The sequence below is a fragment of the Perognathus longimembris genome, chromosome 5, assembly GCF_023159225.1.
Source record: "Perognathus longimembris pacificus isolate PPM17 chromosome 5, ASM2315922v1, whole genome shotgun sequence".
NCBI lineage: Eukaryota > Metazoa > Chordata > Mammalia > Rodentia > Heteromyidae > Perognathus > Perognathus longimembris.
Window position 1 is genome coordinate 54,253,779 of NC_063165.1, and position 19,585 is coordinate 54,273,363.

General features: G+C 41.4%; 2 protein-coding genes across 2 annotated transcripts in view; both read left to right on the forward strand.

Moving 5' to 3' along the window:
• Positions 1–8,009, forward strand: part of Atp13a4 (ATPase 13A4) — a 160,232-nt gene extending 152,223 nt beyond the window's left edge. Inside the window, exons 30-31 of the mRNA XM_048345836.1 lie at positions 3,064–3,144; positions 7,797–8,009. Coding sequence (XP_048201793.1) covers positions 3,064–3,144; positions 7,797–8,009 — 294 coding nt within the window. The remainder of the gene's footprint in view (positions 1–3,063; positions 3,145–7,796) is intronic.
• Positions 8,010–10,033: 2,024 nt separating this feature from the next.
• The window catches only part of Atp13a5 (ATPase 13A5), a 117,632-nt gene continuing 108,080 nt past the window's right edge, over positions 10,034–19,585 (forward strand). The window contains 2 exon segments of the mRNA XM_048345838.1: positions 10,034–10,093; positions 13,196–13,414. Of these exon segments, the coding sequence (XP_048201795.1) occupies positions 10,034–10,093; positions 13,196–13,414 (279 nt within the window).

Consider the following 19,585-nt stretch of genomic DNA (forward strand, 5'->3'; position numbering starts at 1 on the left):
ACTCTATCTATGCACTTTCTCATTTGTTGTGATACAGAGACAATTTGGAGGCCTTCCAACACACCATAATTTAAACTATTTAAACAATAGAGAAACCTATTCAATTTCTGCAGCCTTTTCTACTTTCTGTTTTTTGAGTTGGAGTCTCTTTATCTCAGGCTGTCCTTGGGCTACCAAACTTGAGATCTTTTAGTTTCTGCTGATTGCTGGGAATGAAGACATACCAGGCCTTTCCTAAGTTCCTAAACCTCCAACTCCACAGTGACATGATGTATTAACAAGGAGTGACATGTGTATTATTATTGTTATAGCTGTATTACTTTAGTTAGTAGTGCATTTACCACAGTTATGAATTGTTTTTATTGTTTAGATTAAGTACTCTTGGAAATAAAAAGTCTTTGTTCACTAGTTAACCTGTTTTAATCTTGAAGAAGTTAAGTTTAAGATAAATTGGTTAATCATACTCTTCAGTCTTCCAGGATGATAGAGAAGCTGTTTGGTATAATAAAGGGGGAGGTGTTACATTTTGTAGTGGGAAATCTGTGTAGAGTCACGGCCACCATGATCAAAGACTTATTGTTCTCTTTAATAATAATTGTGCTTCCTACTATTCCATAAAAATATGAACTCATTTTGTAAAACGTAGATTATTCAGGGAAGGAAAACTATAACATTACTCACTACATCTTTTCATCTTCTAAAATGTTTATAAATGTGTATTGACTAATTTATGAGGTTTATTTTAGTTTAAATGCAATCATGCTGTTTTGCAACCCAAATACTGCTTACTTTAAAAATTATATTAATTATTTTAGTAGAGAATAATACCTTTACACGATTTAAAATTTGAAATTTGAAAGACATGGACATTTCCATTCTAGCACCTCTCAGGCAGCAACCTATGGTACCAGTTAATTTTAAGTATTTGTACAGTTTCATTTTCTTTACCTCTCAGACTTTGAGTATTTATACAGTTATTTTATTTCATACATGTGAAGAGAGAAGTGTGAATACTCCTCTGTGTTTATCTTCCCCCACATTTTTCTTTTAGACAACAGTAGCAAACCCTTACCTTGTTTGGTATTCTAAGACATAGATGTCCAAAGTAGGATGAGTTACCGGTGAAGGTGTGCGTGTATGTGTGTGGAGAAAGAATGTGAAGAGAAGGGGAGAGGCAGCACACTGCTGCTCTGGTGAATGAATGTCTGTCCTTGTGATGGAGAGAGTCCTAGATGAGCAGAGTCTCTGTCTGCCTCTGCAGTGCAGTTGATGGTTAAGCCAAAGTGGCTCTCTGAGGGGTCAACTGTCTCACAGAAGTGAGTCTCATGGGAATCGATGCTGTCATGTTCTGACCACGAGCAGCCCATGGGAAGAAATATGTGGCTTTGTGGTGGAAGTTGGGCTGGATTTTGAGCACAGCATTTGGGTTATCAATTATTTATCTTCCCACCAGCAGGAGATCTGAATGGAATATTTCCATGGCTGTGTGTATTTATCTTCCCAACAGCAGGAGACTCTGAATGGAACATTTTTACGTGTATGTGGCTCCAACCACACACACCGTCCTGTACTTTGCTTCTTTAATGGAACAGGACATTTTGATGTTTGTTCTATGTCAGAACATCATCATTCTTTTTAATGGCAATGTGGTATTTTATCTTATAGACATGTATAGTATATTTCCAGGTATATACCACAATCTATATGTGCTTCCACATTTAGTTGGTTTGCAGTTTCTCGATTACAAAGATGCAGTGAAATAACCTTGTACACATATCATTTTAGTCATGTAGAAAAGTGTAATTAACTCAGGAATGAATTCCTAGAAATAGATTTGAATTTTTAATTTTGAAAGTATTGTTCTCTATAAAGTTGTATTAACTTTCTTACCGCCAGTGTGTGAAAGAATATGTAAGGCAATGTTGGATACAGCGAAGTGTAGTTGGCTTTATTATTCATTCATTCTTCCACTGGCTATCCATTAATTAACTCATCCAGCTCATTTATGTATCAGGCACTGGGAAGTGGTTGGCAGAAACACAGAGATTGTGGGGTTGGGGGTAGATAGTTACAAGCTTGATTTCAGCGCCAATTATTTCTTCTGGAAGTAGTGAGAAGTGTGTGAGAGGCCAGGCTGTTCAGCTGTAGGCATGATCCTGAGGTGGTACTCAGGACTCAGGCCTCAAAAGCAGGACTCAGCTGAGGAGAAATAGGAAACTAGAGGGCCCCGCCTTCCAATGTGGTTTCACAGGGTGCCCTCAGAGATCCTTCCGCTCTGTCTTTCATCTTAAAAGCAAACAAAGCAAGCCAGGTTCAGGGTAGCTTACACCTGTAATCCTAGCTACTCTGGATGCTCGGATCTGAGGATTGCAGCTTGAAGCCAGCCTGAAAGGGAAAATCTGTGAGACTCTTATCTCCAATTAACCAGCGAAAAAGGCTAGAAACAGAGCTGTGGCTCCAGTGGTAAAATGCTGGCATTGAGTTAAAAAGCTCAGGGACAGTGCCCAAATCTAGATTTCAAGCCCCAATACTAGCACAAAACAAACAAACACCAAAACAACAACAAAAACCCCATAATACCCAAAGCAACCAGATCACATTGTTTCACTGTGGTTTTTTTTTTTTTTCCTGTCCTAAGGCTTGAACTCAGGGTCTGGGTGCTGTTCCTGAGCCTCTGGCTTTTTCTTTTTTTCTGAGTTAGTATATTGGAGATAACAGTCTCTTAGACTTTCCTGTCCTAGCTGGCTTTAAATCACTATCCTCAGGTCTCAGCCTCCAGCACCTGGCTCCACACAGGGTGTTTTGTTTTTTTTTTAATCATTATTTATTTTCATTGCAAAGTAGAAATTATGAAGAGAAGGGGCTAAGGACATCCCCCAATCATTGAATTACTGACTATAATCTTTTCACTTTTTTCTATGTGTATGTTTATAAATTCTCTGTGTGTACATGTGTCTGTAATATATACATATTACATATATGTTGTAACCTATGAAAATGTACACTGTGACTGTTTTCCAACACACATCTGTCCTCTAACTGTGCTTCCCTGTTCCCTGGCAGCTGCTCTGTACCCCCATCCTGTGGAGGGTCTCCATGCTCATCTTGCTCATCTGCTATTTCATCGTGTCCTTTGTTGCAGAGGTAAGTGTCTGCAGGCTGCGGCTCATGGTTGTATGTGTGTGTGTGTGTGGTGAGTGTGGTGGTGGTGTGGGGCTTCTGGAAACAGAACTGCCTGAGGCAATATTGTTGTCACCTCCCTATTTTCAACTCGAGAGACATTCTTTTTCTGATGAAATCCAAACAAGCCTTAGTTTTATCATCTGAAAAGTGGGACTAGGGAGCATGGAATTGAAATCTTTAAGTTGCTATCTCAGGGCCTAAGCACTGTCCCTGAGCATGTTTGCTCAAGGCTAGTGCTCTGCCATGTGAGCCACAGCTTCGCTTCTGGATTTTGGGTGGTTAATTGGAGATGAGTGTCATGGACTTTGTTGCCTGGGCTGGCTTGGAATCAAGATCCTCAGACCTCAGCCTGCTAAGTAGCTAATATTACAGGTATGAACCACCAGTGTGCGTATGTATGTATATGTATATATATGTATATTTAAATTCTGCAAATAGGGACACAATCTTCAAATGGAGATATGACTCATACACCATAAAAAGCTCATCAATCCAGTGGTTTTTAGTATAGTCACTGAGTCATGTAATGATCCACAGTACCTAATTCCAGAATATTTACCATTCCCAAAGAAATTCTCTGCCCATTACCAGTTGTTCTCCATTCCCCTCACCCTCCTCCTACTCCTTAGAAGTCAGTAATGCGTTTTCTGTCTCTATGGATTTGTCTATTCTCTACATTTCATAGAAAGGAACTCATCTTACATGTGGCTTTTTTTTCCCTTTTGAGGTACTGGGGATAAAATTCAGGTCTTGCACAGCCTAGAAAACTGCTCTGCCACTGAGCTACATTTCCAGCCCTTTTTGTTGTTGTTGTTTGCTTGTTTGTTTGACACAAGGTCTCACTACAAAGCCCGCACTAGTCTGGAACTTGTGATTCTCCTGCCTCATCCTCTCTTGTGCTGTAGAGTGTAGCTTTTATAACTGGTTACTGAATGATTCTGATGTGGCTGGTTCAGGCAGCACACTGGAGAACACTAGGATAAACCACATTATCTTTAAAATGGTCAGATTAATAAGAAAGCATTCTTACAGTGTCAGTAGTGGCTCATGCCTGGAATCCTAGTTACTCAGGAGGCTGAGGTCTAAGGATCGTGGTTTGAAGCTACTCCAGTCAGGAAAGTCCATGAGCCTCTGATCTCCAATTATGCCAGCCAAAAATACCAGAAATGGAGTTGTGGCTTGAGTGGTTGAGTGAAAAAGTTAAGGGGCAATACCAGGCTCTGGATTCAAGTCCCAGTACAAGCACAAGGGAGGAGAGAGAGAGAGAGAGAGAGAGTCTCCCACAAATAACCTGGCTCTTTGACATTAAAGGAAAATCTGCTATATACTTATTGCGCCTATTGGTCTTGCCCTTTCCTTTCTTTCCTTTCCTTTCCTTTCCTCTCCTCTCCTCTCCTTTCCTCTCCTCTCCTCTCCACTCCTCTCCTCTCCTCTCCTCTCCTCTCCTCTCCTCTCCTCTCTCTCCTCTCCTCTCCTCTCCTCCCTCCCCCTCCCCTCCCCTCCCCTCCCCTCCCCTTCCCTCTTCTTGTCAGCATGCTGACAGTATGGAGAACAGGCTTGGGACATCTTGGAGTGTGAGTTTTAGCCCCAGCCCTTTCTTGTTGTCTGACTTAGGGCAAGTTACTCCAATTCTTTGTGTCTGTTTACTCCTCTGTGAAATGATGCTAATAATGAATGAGACCTCCTACATAGAGTTATTGAACCTTGAAATGTGAACAGCATTAAGTACATTGTAGGTATTTAAAAATCATAAACCTTCATTATTCTATCATTTCCTGTGGCACTTACCATTTCTTACTTTCAATCATTCCTTTACCTCATCAATTCTGTGAGTGTTTTTGACCATGTGCTAGAGCATTTAGCTATGGGTGGGTGTGTAATCTCCAGGGAGAAAGGAGTCAGTGCTATAGCTATTTGTATATTCATTTCTTCTCTCTCCTGCCACTGAACTAGGCTAGCAAGAACTTACCTAAAACCTGCACCTAAAACCCTGCTTTGTTCTAGCAGGAGCTAAATTACTGTGTATTCCATTAAATGTAAGAAGTGCTCCTGCTCATCCTCAGCTAAATAGAGTTGCTTTATGCCCAGGGAAGTAAATTTTCTTCTTTGATTCTTATAGTGGGTAAACAGTAGAGGAGATGTGCATATGAATGTTTAGTGTGAGTTCCCAGTAGCTTCTAAGATGAAAACTAGCGTTGAAGCATAGCTGCTCCCACTCAAAGCCCCTCATCTGCAGCCTCCAATGGCTCAGAGTCATTCCCTTCCCTGTGATTGGCAGATAATCAGGGACTAAACAAAGTCATTCAGCCTTTAGTGAAGGCAGTTATAATAAATAATTATGGAGACTAGTTTTTCTTGTCTCATATGGTGATCCTAGCAGAATACGGAAAGACTCAGACTGTCAGGGGCACAGCAAGATGTGATTCCTCCAATGGGTGTCTCAAGGAGTGGGTGTTGAAGATGCTGAGCACTGCTGGGATGAGCTGTTAACCCCTCCGCGTGCCCAGCCTATGACACAGAGGGTCCACAGTTGTTTGCAAGGGTCAGCATGGTCTCCTTTTGCAAAGATCTGAGTATTGTCTAATTGGCTGAAATCTGACCCATTACCTCTACAATCCTAACCTCAGCATTAACCCTATGGCTAATGCTTACCTCAGAGCAGCCCAGAAGGCAAACAGGTTCACATGAGACCTTAATGGGATCCTTTCTGACTTCCTGCTGAGAGGCAAGGGAGAACATGTGCATAGGTTTTGTAATTCCTAGTTTTTATTACAGGTGTGCGGGTTTATGCATAGGAGCACATATAACTCATTTGGGTAGGCCTAAGAACACATGGGTTAGCTTTTGGAAGGAATGAATCTCATCAGGGCTTTCAAAATTTTTTTACTTCTCCATCTACATTTAACGTGCATTGTAGGGTGACAGGTCCTATTACCTGCTTCACTTTCCCTTTTCAGAGAGGCAAAGTGATACAGACTGTCACATGCTAAATGCACAAAGGCTCCAGGGGAAGTTAAGAGCACCATAATGTCTCCAATAACTCTCACTCTCTCTCTGTCTCTGTCTCTCTTGATCTCTCTCTCTTTCCCTTCTTCCTTCCCTCCTTTCCTCCGCTGCCTGACTCCCTCTCTCCCTCTCTCCCTCCCTCGTCTCTCTCCTTCCCTCCTCTCTCTCCCTGTGCGTATATGTTTTCGTGTGTGTGTGTGTGTGTGTGTGTGTGTGTGTGTGTGTGTTTCCTTCTATTTGTTTTATATGAAGGTTTATTGCCAAGGTTTCCTGGAGTTAAAGTAGACTTTAAAATTTAAAGTTGGCATCAATGCTCCTGCGTTCACCCAGCTGTAAGGAAAACTGCATTTCTCTTGTTACATGAGGAGAACAAAATATCTTTGTTGTGGGAAAGCAGACTGACAGGTCTGGCAAGGTGAGCCCTGAGGTTTTCATGAAGCTCAACTTGGCAATGTAGGTCTACAACAGAAGACCTTCTGCCAGAAGCAGAGCAGTTTTCAGAGGAAGATACAGAAAAGCTGTTCTCTACCCTTTGTGTGGGTGACAGGTCTCGGTTTGTAAAGATGGGTGGCTTTTAGGAAAACTAGTGGATCTCTGAAAATTTGTGTAGAATCCTATTGAATTAACTTTTTTCCCCAAGTTTGGTAAAGATACCATTGATCAGCATCTACATCAGTTCTAGATCTCCTTGTTTCTTTCGCAATAACATCTAAGATCAACCTTTGTGACTATCTACAATAAAAATGGAAGATTGAGGTGCTGATCTCTCTGATACACTCTGGATTCTAATTCCGACTTTGTTCAAGGTTCAGCCTAATTCATGACATAAAATGATGGCCCATATTGTTTGCAGAGAAGTATAAGTGTTATAGTCTTAAAAATGCATTTCAGTGGAGGCGAAGGGTGGAGGCAAGTGTGAACAGGGCTCAGAGATTTGTTAAGTGAGTAGTTGAGAAGAGTCAGTACGTGGCAAGCAGTGTTGCATGCCCTGCCCCACATTGTGAAGGGAGTTGCAACAAATGTTTGGAAGAGCTTATTATCTCTAACAAGAGATTTATCTAGGCTTCCTATAGTAAGTTTTAGAGCTGGAAAATCAACCAGATCTTTCCAACTCCAATGCTGAGGTCTGTTTTCCAGTTTCACTAACTGTATACATGACCCTACAGGAATGCACCCAGGTGCTCCCAAGATACATCTCCTACATGGCAAACTCTATCTGGTGGTAAATACTTTCATAAGGCATCCTCTTTTATTAAATGAAGTTTGGATGTGCTGCGGTGGTGGACTATAGAATTTGAAAGATTTAAAATTTAATATAGATGTGAGAGTTAAAAAGATCTTGCGTCTTTGAAGTAAGTCACTGTCAGCTTAGCTACCAGGTTGTGAAAACTGTTCTTTTTCCTTCAGAGAAGTTATGGAAGGCGGGGGGTGGGGGGGGGGAAGTAGGAGAAGCCAGGAGCAATCTCATGTAACTGCTTTCAGTTTTCTAAGATGCAAAGCAAACATTGCACCATTGTCTGATAAGGGTCTGTGGGATGAGATGATCTTAGAACACAGGCTCTCTGATTGTAAGCAATAACGTTTTGTTTTGTTTTTAAATTTTGTAGGAAGCCATTATTGAAAATCGAACTTTGTGGATGGCAATCAAGAGATGTTTTGGCCATCAGTCAAAAAGCCAGTATCGGATATGGCAGAGGACCTTGGCAAATGACCACAACTGGCCCCCAATAAACCAAACCTCCTACTCTGACATGCCTGGTTGTGGCAGGGCAGTGTCCTATAGCAATCCTGTGTTTGAGAGCAATGAGGAACAGCTTTGAGGGAAACAATATATCCAAGTTGGGGTCAGAGAGAAACAACAGCAACACAAAACATTTCAGTGACATTAAAGCAACGAGACTCTTTGAAGACTGGCTAGAGTTTTGAGAATGCCTATCAAATCATGGTGATGAAGTTAATGTCTGACAAAACAATTTCTCCAGGGACGGACATGGCCCTAGAATATGACTTTCCTCTTCACTTCTTGAGAGCATTGAAGGCAACTGGTGAACAAGGAATGGGAAACTATTTCAATGGGCCAAGAGTTTAGCTGGCTACAGAAAGAAAATATGTCATCTTTCTTCTTAGGATGACACTTCCTTTTTTCTTTTTTAAAATGAGTTGGGCGGGGGAGTTGTACTCTGTATATTCTTAGAGTTGTAACATGTAATCATTTTTGAAATTTTACTTTATGGATAAAAAACTAATGCATGCAAAATATCACCCCAACCTTTACTTGTCTGGTTTCTTTGCAGTACTTTTTAGATTTGTGGGGATTTCTTCTGCTTCTGGCCTTTTTCCTACCTGTCACCAAGGATAAGTTCTGTATATTGCAACGACAATTGCTCCCTCGATCCCACAGACCTCTGTGCTTTAATGCATGAGATTGTTTCTTGCTCCATGTGAGAGCCTCTCAGATGCCTCTGGAACAACTGTCCTCCAAATGGTGACTTCAGTCTGGTGGCTCCCGAATGTCAACTAAGACCCTCCATGCTTACTGTGGAAGGGTGACCCTGGAGATTACAGTACATGGAGGTGTGTGACAGTATCACCCCATACTCCCTGGAAAATGTCGTTTCCCTCTGGGCACACAATCTCATAGTTGGTTTAGTGCTATGCTGTTGGTTTTATGGTTGTGGTGTGTGCATGCGTGCATGCGTGCGTGTGTAAGTGTTGTTAACTCAGGAGCCTCTTGCTTATTATGTAGGCACTCAAACACTTAGTTCTAGTTATTTTTCTGAGAGGGTCTTTCATTTTTGCATTGGCCAGACTGGACCTTGATCCTCCTATTTTGGTCTCCCATGTAGCTGTAATAACAGACATGTGTACAGATGCCCCATTTGTTGGTTGAGATGAGATCTCACTAACTTTTTGCTCAGGCCTGCTTCAAATGATGATCTTTTCAGTCTTCACCCCTTGATTATCTGGGATTACTGATGTGAGCCACCACATCTTATCTGTTTTATATATATTTTTTTGTATCAGTACTGAGGCTTGAACCATTTGCTCTGACATGGCTACTGCTATTGCTTTGCCGCTTGAGCCACCCCACTACTTCCAGCTTCTGCTGGTTAATTGGAGATAATTTTGAAGATTTATCTACCCAGACTGGCTTCAAACCAGGACCCTTAGATCTTAGCCTCCCAAGTAGTTAGGATTATAAGCATGAGCCATCAGCACCTAGTTGTTTTAAGAGCCACTACATTTTCATTTTAAACAGGGCCTTACACGTGATGCAGTTGCCCAGCTTGTACTCTTCATGAAAAAGAAAAAGAGCACAGCAAAGAGCACCATTGCCAAACACTAAATGTTTCTTCTCCTGATGCCATGACCTTCTTCTGTTTTAGGAATTCCTCCTCTCATAAGACCCATTCGAGGGCCTGTAAGTCTTCTGCTCTAATATCTTTTGAGAATTTTTAGCCTGTGTATTCTGCATTTTTAAGAACACTTAACTGGGTGCATTTTGTATTATTTGTCATTACAGATGTAAGTTCTTGCATACCTATACATTTCTTAAGTTTAAGGCATTCTTTTCTTGAAAAATAAAAATTCCACAATTTTATTACTAAGACAACTTGGATATATTGGATTCATTTAGCATAGAAATAATGGGGGTTTCTGTTAGTTCTATGGAAAAGACTAGGTTTCAGCAAAACACCCACACATCGCATTTTTAAAGCAAAATTTTCCTTTTGTGAGACCCTAAGTGGATGCTTCAAGTAGGGTTAGGGGGCATGGTTCTGGCTCCTGCAGTATTTGCTTACTTAACAGTAGCATCCACTAGCATTCCTTTAGCTGACCTAGCATGGGTTGCGACTCTTGGGCTGCTGCTGATTCTGGGAATACAGTATTTCCTAACCATCGGGTACCTTGCTACCTCTGCTTCTCCTCTGGAAACAAGGCATGAAGATAACTCTACGTCCCGAGCTTAGAGATGCCTTCTTGGTACAGAAAGAAACGTTTTCTTTTGCAAAATTACTCCTAACAGTGATACAATAGCTCTGACTGCCTTTTTCTAAAGTAAATAGTATCACTCACTTTCCATATGTAGAAGTTTATGGATGGGGCCAGCTAGAAGTGGCTTCAACCTAATTATGAGCAAGGATAGTGTGTGGAATTCATGCTTAAATGAATCCTTCACCAAGTACTTTTCCCTCTACTAATTCACTGAAATTACATCATTCTACTATGGCTAAACAAAGTAGAGCTTCTCTTCTACCATACAGAAGAAAAAAAAAAACTGGCATGCAAGGACCCAGGCCTAAAAGACAGATCTTCTGAGCAAGCCTTACTCTGCTTAAGAAGCTTACTTTGCTTAAGAGCTTAAGAAGCTCCAGTGGGGCTGGGTATTTATTCACTGTGATCTCTCTTACAGTTGGGCAAAGAATAGATTCCTTATTTGCCAGATGGAACCAGGCAATAACAGGGTCTCTGTTCAAATGAATGCCAGGCATCCTGCCAATCATAGGGTTAGAGGTGTGTTAAAAAAACAAACAAACACTAGGGTGTGGTTCAATTGCAAGGCCCTGACTTCAATCCAGAGTACCTTCAAAAAGCAAAGCAAAGCAAAACAAAACAAAAAGCTCCCAAAACAAACCATAATGTCTTTCTAAAACTTAGGAGTGCCTGGCAGAAAACAGAGTCAGAGGACTTTGGTTCTCTACTGGACACCAGTCATAAATTCTTTATCAAAATGGATAGATTTGAAGACTCTGTTCTTGAAACCAGGTGTGTGTGACAGAATAGGGAAGAGGTAGTCTGTGAAAGGCCTAGTAGAGGTGGGGGAGTTTCAGAGCTGTGCCTAAATATTTGGAGGATAGTCAGGAGGAAGCAAGATAGAGCTCTCTTGAGCAAGTAGAAGAAGATGAGGGGATAAAAAGTATTTGGGAAATAAAAGGGACATGGCTCCATGCCTCATATGTGAGCATGGAGCTGCATGCCACCAATAAATTGACCAAGAGTGAAGAGAAAAGGACATAATTATATGATGTGAGTCATTTGAGGGGGTCGTTATACTTCCAGCTCAAAGTGTCCAGCTCCTACTTGCAGGGAATCACACTGTCTCTCTCCCCACTATATAAGTAGAGGTTTGAGGCTAGAAACCCATCTGAGCCCTCAGTGTCCTTGTGTGCTCACAGAAGTGTGCATGTTCATACTTGTTGAGGTGGTGGTGGAGAGTGATTACTCTGATTATTTAATTTATGGGATAGTAAATTATTCTATACAAAATAAGCAAGTAAAATATATAATCTTATTGTTATAAAATGTCTTAACCTCTCTCCTCAATAAAGTTTTTCACTTGAGCTAATAAAATGAAATGGTCTACTCCAGTAATGGCTTCAGATGACATCTCTAGAAAGTTCCAGGCATTTTCAAACACTACCACTGATGCTATTATTCTCTGGTTTATACACAGGGCTTTCTGGTTTTCAAACTTTTCTCTTACTTAAGCCTCAGCACAATCTTAGGAGCACTGTCTTCTTGCTTTTAATGGTTCCAGGCTCTCTGAAAGGCCCAATGATGTGGCCAAGGACACATAGCTAGTGGTAGAGGTTCTGGACTGAGACATAGGTCCTCTATCAGCAAGTCGCCTGCTGTGTCATTCTTTAATGTATTCTTTTTCCTAAATGAAAAGTTTGCAGCACTGAAAACAAGCTGGCAGCAAGGCAACTATCAAATGCAATTGCTACCATGAGTATAATTTCCTCCAGAAAAGGTTCTGAGTTTCTCATGGAAGTTCTCCCAAATCTCACCATCAATCACTGAAAAGGTCAACTCTCACAGCTTGGTAAAAAGTCATAAAGCCAACTCCCTACTAGCCTATTTCATGAGATCGAATAAAGCTCGGCTTTATGACTGCAGCTTCCAGAAGCAGAAAACCCACATTTCTGTTCAAAATTTCTTCAACCTTTGCTTTGTGGAGCTTTTCAGGGTTATATAGATTTTCTTCTGGCTTTGAATCATGCTTATTTTGTATGCACACACAAAAAAGTTTGAAAGTAGTGCCATGCCACATTATTTGGTCTGCTTTGTGGTTTCCATTAGACTTGTTCATATGACCTTCTAAACTTGTTTTCTTCAAATTTAAATGAGGAGTAGAAAACAAACAAGAAGAAGGCTGAATGTACTGGCTCACACATGTTATATCATGGATATGGGAAGCAGAGGTGGGAGGATCAAAGTTCAAGATTGCCCCAGTGAAAGTACAAGATCCTATCTGAAAATTACTAATACATGAAGGGCTGGGAGCATAGGTGGTAGAGTACTTGCTCAGCAAACCTAACCCTGAGTTTAAACCACTGTATCACAAGCAAGAAAGCAAGCAGATAAGCAGCAAGAACAGAATAAAGCTGTGTTGGAGTTTCTGCAAAAGGCTTAGAAGTGGGACTCCCTCCAAACTTCACAGGAAAGAGAGTGTTTGCTATTCTCTCTCTGTCTCTGTCTCTCTCTGTCTCCCTGTCTCTGTCTCTCTGTCTCTGTCTCTGTCTCTGTCTCTCTCTCTCTCTGTCTCTCTCTCTCTCTCTCTCTCTCTCTCTGACTCCTCTCACCAACTCCATGCCCAGGTCTGATCCTTTTCCTCCATATTTCAGCTCTTCAAAGAACCTCTTCCTGACCATTTTATCTATGATGCCTTCATTTCATTAGCTTTGTTTGCTTTCTGAGTCATACTTGTGCAATCTTTTCGGCTGCTATGGTTGAACAGGAGCTACCATTTCAAGATTGCATCCATAGGAAATGACTGAGCTCAATCTAAAACTCAGATCTGCTGGCTTCTAAGACCTTTGTAATTGTTACTGTCAGCATTCCTAGTCAGATTCTGCTGACTAAATCAGCTAATCCATGAGCAAAACGATTACAGAATGTTCATTCAACCATGAACCCTGACCATGGCTGAATGCAAACATCTGAAGGAGTCAGGCAGACCCTGGAGCTCTGTGTTCTTACTGTCTTTTCCTTTTTGATTCAGTCCTGGAGTATCAGCTCCATGGAAAATTTGGCAACTCTCTGTCCTGTGATAAAGGCCACATGCATACTAAATATGGAGGTTGCTGAGTTTGAAGTTGTAGAAGTTGTAGACCAGGGTGGCATCGTATCTTCTGTGTCTACCATTCAGCCTTGGGCACCATTCATAGTGCATAGCAGACCCAAAGTGGCAACTCTGCATAGTGTCCAAGAGGGTTGGCAGGTAAGTGATATTAACTGTGCATGCTTCACGCAGTCTCTATGTCCCAGGTGCTCTCTTAGTAAAATATTCCATGCAAAACTTCCTCTTATCTAAGCCCTTGGTCACCACTTGATTGATGACAAGAGCCTCTTAGCCTCTTGACTGTGGAATCTCTTTTTTCTTTTCTTCTCATGTCTCCATGAATGTGCCTGCCCATATCTGATGCTATGTCTGTGGTCAGGAAGCCTTGTAGTTTACATAATCGCTATGTAAAGTGCACATTTCTTACTAAGGAATTCAAGGCCCTTTGCCCTGGCTGCATCTGGTCTGATTCAGAGACTTCTCCTCTTTGTACTTTCTACTGCAGCAAACTATTATTCCCAGCATTAATACTCATTTTCCCTCCTCAGTGGGATGCCAAGAATTCTTTGCTTTTACACATCCCAATCCTACCTAGTTTTCAATGTCCATTTAGAATGCCACCTGGCCTGCAGAGCCAAGAATGAGTACTCATGTATCTGCTCACTTGTCACCTATTACATACCCATCTTTTGTGTGGTATGCTACTTTGCTTTTGTGTGGTCCCGGAGTTTGAACTCAGCGCCTGGCACTTTCAAGCAGGCATTTTACACTTGAGCCATGTTCCCTGGCCTTGTTTGCTTGCATTGTCTTTTGAATAGGTTTGTGCTCAATCAGCTTTAACGATGATCTGCCTATTTATACATCTTGCATAGCTGAACTTACAGGTGTGTGCCACTGTACCCAGATTGGTTAAAATGATGGTATCATGACCTTCATGTTTTCAAGCTGTCTTCAAACTATGATCCTCCTGTTCTTAGCCTCCTGAGTAGTTAGGGTTATAGGTATAAGCCACAGATGTCCAACTAGCAGATTTGTTTTGTGGTCCCTCACTGTTATAAATTTCTCCAGCTCCCATCCAATCCTACTTTGACTGGAGAGTCCATTCTCTGAGGATAGAAGTCAAGCCTGAGTCTTTTCATCTCCCTCGTCTGCACCTAGTTAAGGCATATGTTTAGAGGCTCCGCAAGAAGTGATGACATGGTTAAAAAAATAATCACCCAGATAGTTTCTTAATTTATTTGTCCTCTTTTGTCTATGAACATTTGCTTTCCATCCAGTAAAAAGAAGTCTAATGGAAACAATAAAACTATGAATAAAACAACCAGAAGTACAGAGGCTATTGATTATAATGTAGTACTTAATAAGTTTGGCTAACTATTTATATAGTGAGGAGCTTGGCATGGAATTGGAAGAGTTAAGAGCAGGCCACAAGGATTCTCTTAACATATGCAAGATGCATTGCTTATTTAGATGAGGACCTGTGGACACACAGGAGAAGATTCACCCAAGAAAAGACAGTCCGAGGCAAAAAGTTTATTTAAGAATGGCAAGTTTAGAGTACAACAGAGAATGGGTGCATGGAATTTTTTATTTTGCTGTCTTCATTCACTCCACTTATAGAAATCTTTTTGCAAGAGTCCAAGAAAGACAAAAATATGAAAAAAAGAGAAGAAGGGAGGGAGTGAAAGAAGAGAGGAAGAGACAGAAAGAGGATAAAGTGCACATTAAAATGCAATCTTAACAGCCAACCCTGTGGGAAGTGGAAATTTTGTAATAGGCAGGCAGACAGACAGACAGATACACACACACCCCACTCTATCTGTGGTAGAGATACCTGTGGCCTATCATCTAGCAGTGGCGTGAACGTGGGAAGCCAGGTAGCATGATGCAAGCGGCTGATGATATCACACAGAGGCACAAAAATGACATAAACAAGTCTGAGTATGTCTCCAAGTGGATGAAAGAGAAAGGAAGTGGCTAAGGGCAATAGAGAAGGGCCAAGGATAACCCAGAGACCATGCACATCACATCTGGAGGCCTCAGCCACCAACCTGTCTCAGAGTCCAGCAAGATGTGGTGAAGCTTCCCTGTAGATGCTGAGGAAATCACTTAGAAGTGGTGACTCACAGCTCACAGTGCTCACCCAGGCTGGGAAAGAGAAAAGTATGTTAGAACCAGAGTGTAACATGCTGCATTCTGTGTGGTGGACTTCAGTGACCTTCTCAATGACTTAGGAGGGACTATAGAAGTTCTATCGTCTTGTATTTGGCTACTATCCCAGGTTTATATGGCCAAGGGAATGTAGGCTGAAATGAATGCGAAAGGAACCTCACCACAAGATGAATGCCAATTAGAATATCCACAGAAGGACACTTAGAGAGGATCCTCTGAGTAAGCAGTGCTGAACCCCAAGGCCACTCTGTTCCTGGTCTACCCAGAAACTGAATCAAGTCCAAGAGGAGATGACACCACAGCTGGCTCAACATCCTTTCCTGTAAGTTGAGCCAGATTTCTCTTGGCCCAGCCTGAAGCTAGCCCTGAGAATTTGTCTGAGGCTGAAATAACCTGCAGAGTTCACCCATGGTACGTGACTAATCAGAAACTGGTTTGATCTGAGGACAATTTTGCATGCTTAGACTTTTCCCTTGATGGATCCTGGAATCCAATTTTATCCAAGGGTCAAGAATCATACTTGGGAAAGTCTGGATCACAGTAACTTCCTATATCTCACTCTAGCACAGTGGCCAGGGAGGTTCACATGTGTCCTGGGGGCACTGTGGGTAGCTCAAGGCAGCAGGAGTTTTCACTGGCATCTGTGCAAGGTTAGAACAGGCCTTAGGTAGCCCAGCAGCAGTCCTGCTAGTGGCCTTGGTGATTTTCCAGTTTGAAACAACATCAGGGGTAATCTCAAAAATGTCTTAACAGTGGTATATGGTAGACAAGAATACAAATTTAGAGCTGGACATATTAGTGTGTAGCTACATAAATTAAGGCATAAATTGAAGGATTTCAGTCCATGGCTAGCCGTAGCCAAAACATGGGAGATGCTTTCTGAAAATAACTAAAGCAAAAGGGGCTAGGAACATGAGTCAAGTGGTAGGGAGCTTGCCTAGCAAGCATGAGGCCCTGAGTTCAAACTCTAGTACCAAAAATCATATAAAAATAAGGTCCAGACAAGTCTAGTTTTTAATTTAGTATTCTCAGATTGTAATTTTAAGCAAATGAGTTACTATCTCTACATCTGTTTCCAAAGTGGCGTACAACTATCATTTATTAAGCTCATTGATAGTCACAAAATATCAAAGATTAAATGTGGCACACAACTTATCTCTCAGGTTAATAAGGTGTGTGTGTGTGTGTGTGTGTGTGTGTGTGTGTGTGTGTGTGTACACGTGTGCACACCCCCATGCCCATCCTAGGGTTTGAACTCTGGGGTTGGGCACTGTCCCGGAGCTTTCTTTGCTCAAGGCTAGCACTTTTACCACTTGAACTATAGCTCCACATTCAGCTTTTTGCTAGTGAGAGATTAAGAGACTCATGAACTTCTCTGCTTGAGCTGGCTTTGAACAGCAATCCTCAGATCTCAGCCTCCTGAGTAGTTAGGATTACAGGTGTGAGCCACTGACACCCAACATAAAGAGGTTTCTTAAGTCTTGCACATAGCGTACCTATTTAATCAGAGATGCAAATCCAAAACAGAGCAAATAAAGGAATGCAAAAGTAACAAACGAATTGAATACACTACATAGTTCAAGGATTAAATGCATGTGTTTCTACTTTAGTATGAATGTTTTACTAGGTATTCAAATTTACTCATATGTATTACAGTATAGTAGAGTACATTAAAATATTAGATTTTTTTTTTGCCAATACTCAGCTTTTTCATTTTTGTGACTCTTCAACTGGAGACACACCTCCATTTCAGTACATTTTTGCTGGTTAATTAGAGTTAAGTGTCTCTCAGATTTGTCTACCTGGAATGGCTTCAAACTTCAATCTTCAGCTCTCTGAGTAGCCAGGATTACAAACATGAGCCACTGGAGCCAGACTTTACCTCTTTAACTTTACTCTGCTTCTTCTTTTTAAAAAATAGCTGTGTCCAGCTTTTGTTTATAGAATTAACCACTTGCACCTTAAAAATTGGGCTCTTTTTCCCTATAATTTATTTTGCAGCCCTTCTCTTCCCATCATCCATTTCTTTCATTGGCCCTTGCTGCAGCCTTTTCAAGTCTGGGAGACAGCCAGTGAGATGCTAAGACCTGTGCCAAACAGTCCAGGTTTTGATGTACTTATAGGTAATGTTTAATAACCCTTCCCCCCCCCCCCCACATCTTGGGTAGCTCATTCTCTCTAAGGAATAGTTCGCAGCAATTCATAAGTTCCTTTGTGGAACATGGTTCTCAAACTTGACCCAGCATGAAAATCCCCAAGGAGCTTATTAGAAATAAACTCATGGGCCCAACCTCAGACAGAAATTCAATCAGAATCCCTGGGCTTGGTCCCAGAGAATTGTATCTTTATCAAGCTCTTCAGGCAATCAGATACATCAAGTTCAGGAAACATAATGATGAAAGAATAAATTATTTTATCTTAAATGTGTACTAGTCTCCATGGAGACTCATAAATTGTTCCTGCCAAATTATCCTGCATGGATGGAATTTGGGGTGGGGCGTGTATGTTTCTTTGGAAATGGTGTTTTTTTTTTTTTCTGTGCACTCTTTATACTACAAAGTGGCCCTGAGTAAGACATTCTGCTGACAGCTTTCTCTTCTGTGAGGTAAGGCCATTTATCCCTATTCTTTGCCTCAATATCTTTGACCAAAACCAAAACACGGTTGCTGATATCCTGGTCAGTGGAAAACATTACCATGAGCTAATGGTGGAAACATAGGTTGACGTCTAATACCTTGTCTTCTTCAAGATAGTTAAAAACAAATGTAAAACCCCTACTCTTTAAGGTATTCAAATTAGAACACCTTTCAGAGAATGAAGGGGAAAAAAGAGTAGTTTTTCCTGGACCAGACACAGGGTTGGACATCTTAAGGGACTCTTCATCTCCCACTAGACTCTAACAATTGCAACGAATGAGGAAGAAATTGATTGGCTTTTAGACATGCACATATAGGCATATGTTCTCCGTGGGGCAGATCTGAGACACAGCTCATCCTGGAATGCATATGTTCTTGCCCACCTCATCCCAGCCCCGTCTTCTTGGGCACATTTTTGGATACAGGTTGTATTGAAGCCCTATTCTTTCCATAGTGACAATACCAATATCAGAAGTGGCATTTTGCTTCTGTTGACACCCTTTCCTGGTCCCAGTGGATGTTGGCATTTTAAGTAGTAGTGAGGAAAAAGGGTTGAGTTTCAGAGCTCACCAAGGTATTGATTTGACAGCACTGGGCATTTCTTTGACCACTGGGCAGACTGAGGTTGGTGACTTACCTAACAAGCACAGTTAACATTTGCTGTTCAGTTTCATTGGCACTCATTGTTCTCTCAGACAAACCGCACAATCAGTGGTTGGGGTACATTTGTTCTTGTGGCTGCCCATTTGGAAAGCCCTCTACAATACGAGATTAAACATTATGTTCTTTCACAGCTAAATACATGGAGCACTGGGCATTGTGGCATAAGCTGATGACAATCTTAAAGTCCCTGGCAATACTCAATGCTTTTCCAGCAGAGTAAAATAAGCTATTGAATTCTCCCTGTACTGTTCTAAATATCTGAGACAGGAAGAATAACCAGAACAAACTCAGTGGATTACACAGGCAATTGTAAATGAGACAGCGAGAGAGAGAGAGAGAGAGAGAGAGAGAGAGAGAGAGAGAGAGAGAGAGAGAGAGAGAGAGAGAGAGAGAGAGAGAGAGAAGAAACTGGAGGCTTTGAAGTTAGAAGACTGAGTGAAAGCTATGTAAGAGAGTAGTAAGAGGGACTGGGAATATGGCCTAGTGGCAAGAGAGCTTGCCTAGTATACATGAGGCCCTGGGTTCAATTCCCTAGCACCACATATACAGAAAACGGCCAGAAGTGGCACTGTGGCTCAAGTGGCAGAGTGCTAGCCTTGAGCAAAAAGGAAGCCAGGGACAATGCTCAGGCCCTGAGTCCAAGGCCCAGGACTGGTAAAAAAAAATAATAATAATAATTTAAAAAATTAAAAAAAATCCCTTTGGGGAAGTAAGACTGAGGTAGAAAGAAAATTCAAGAGAGTAGTAAGATAGAAGCTATCTATATGGTTGGTAGTTTTTCTCCCCCAAGAAGGAATAGGCTGATGTGCCACTTTGGCTGAGAATATGCACACATTAGGAATGCTTACCTTCTAGAAAC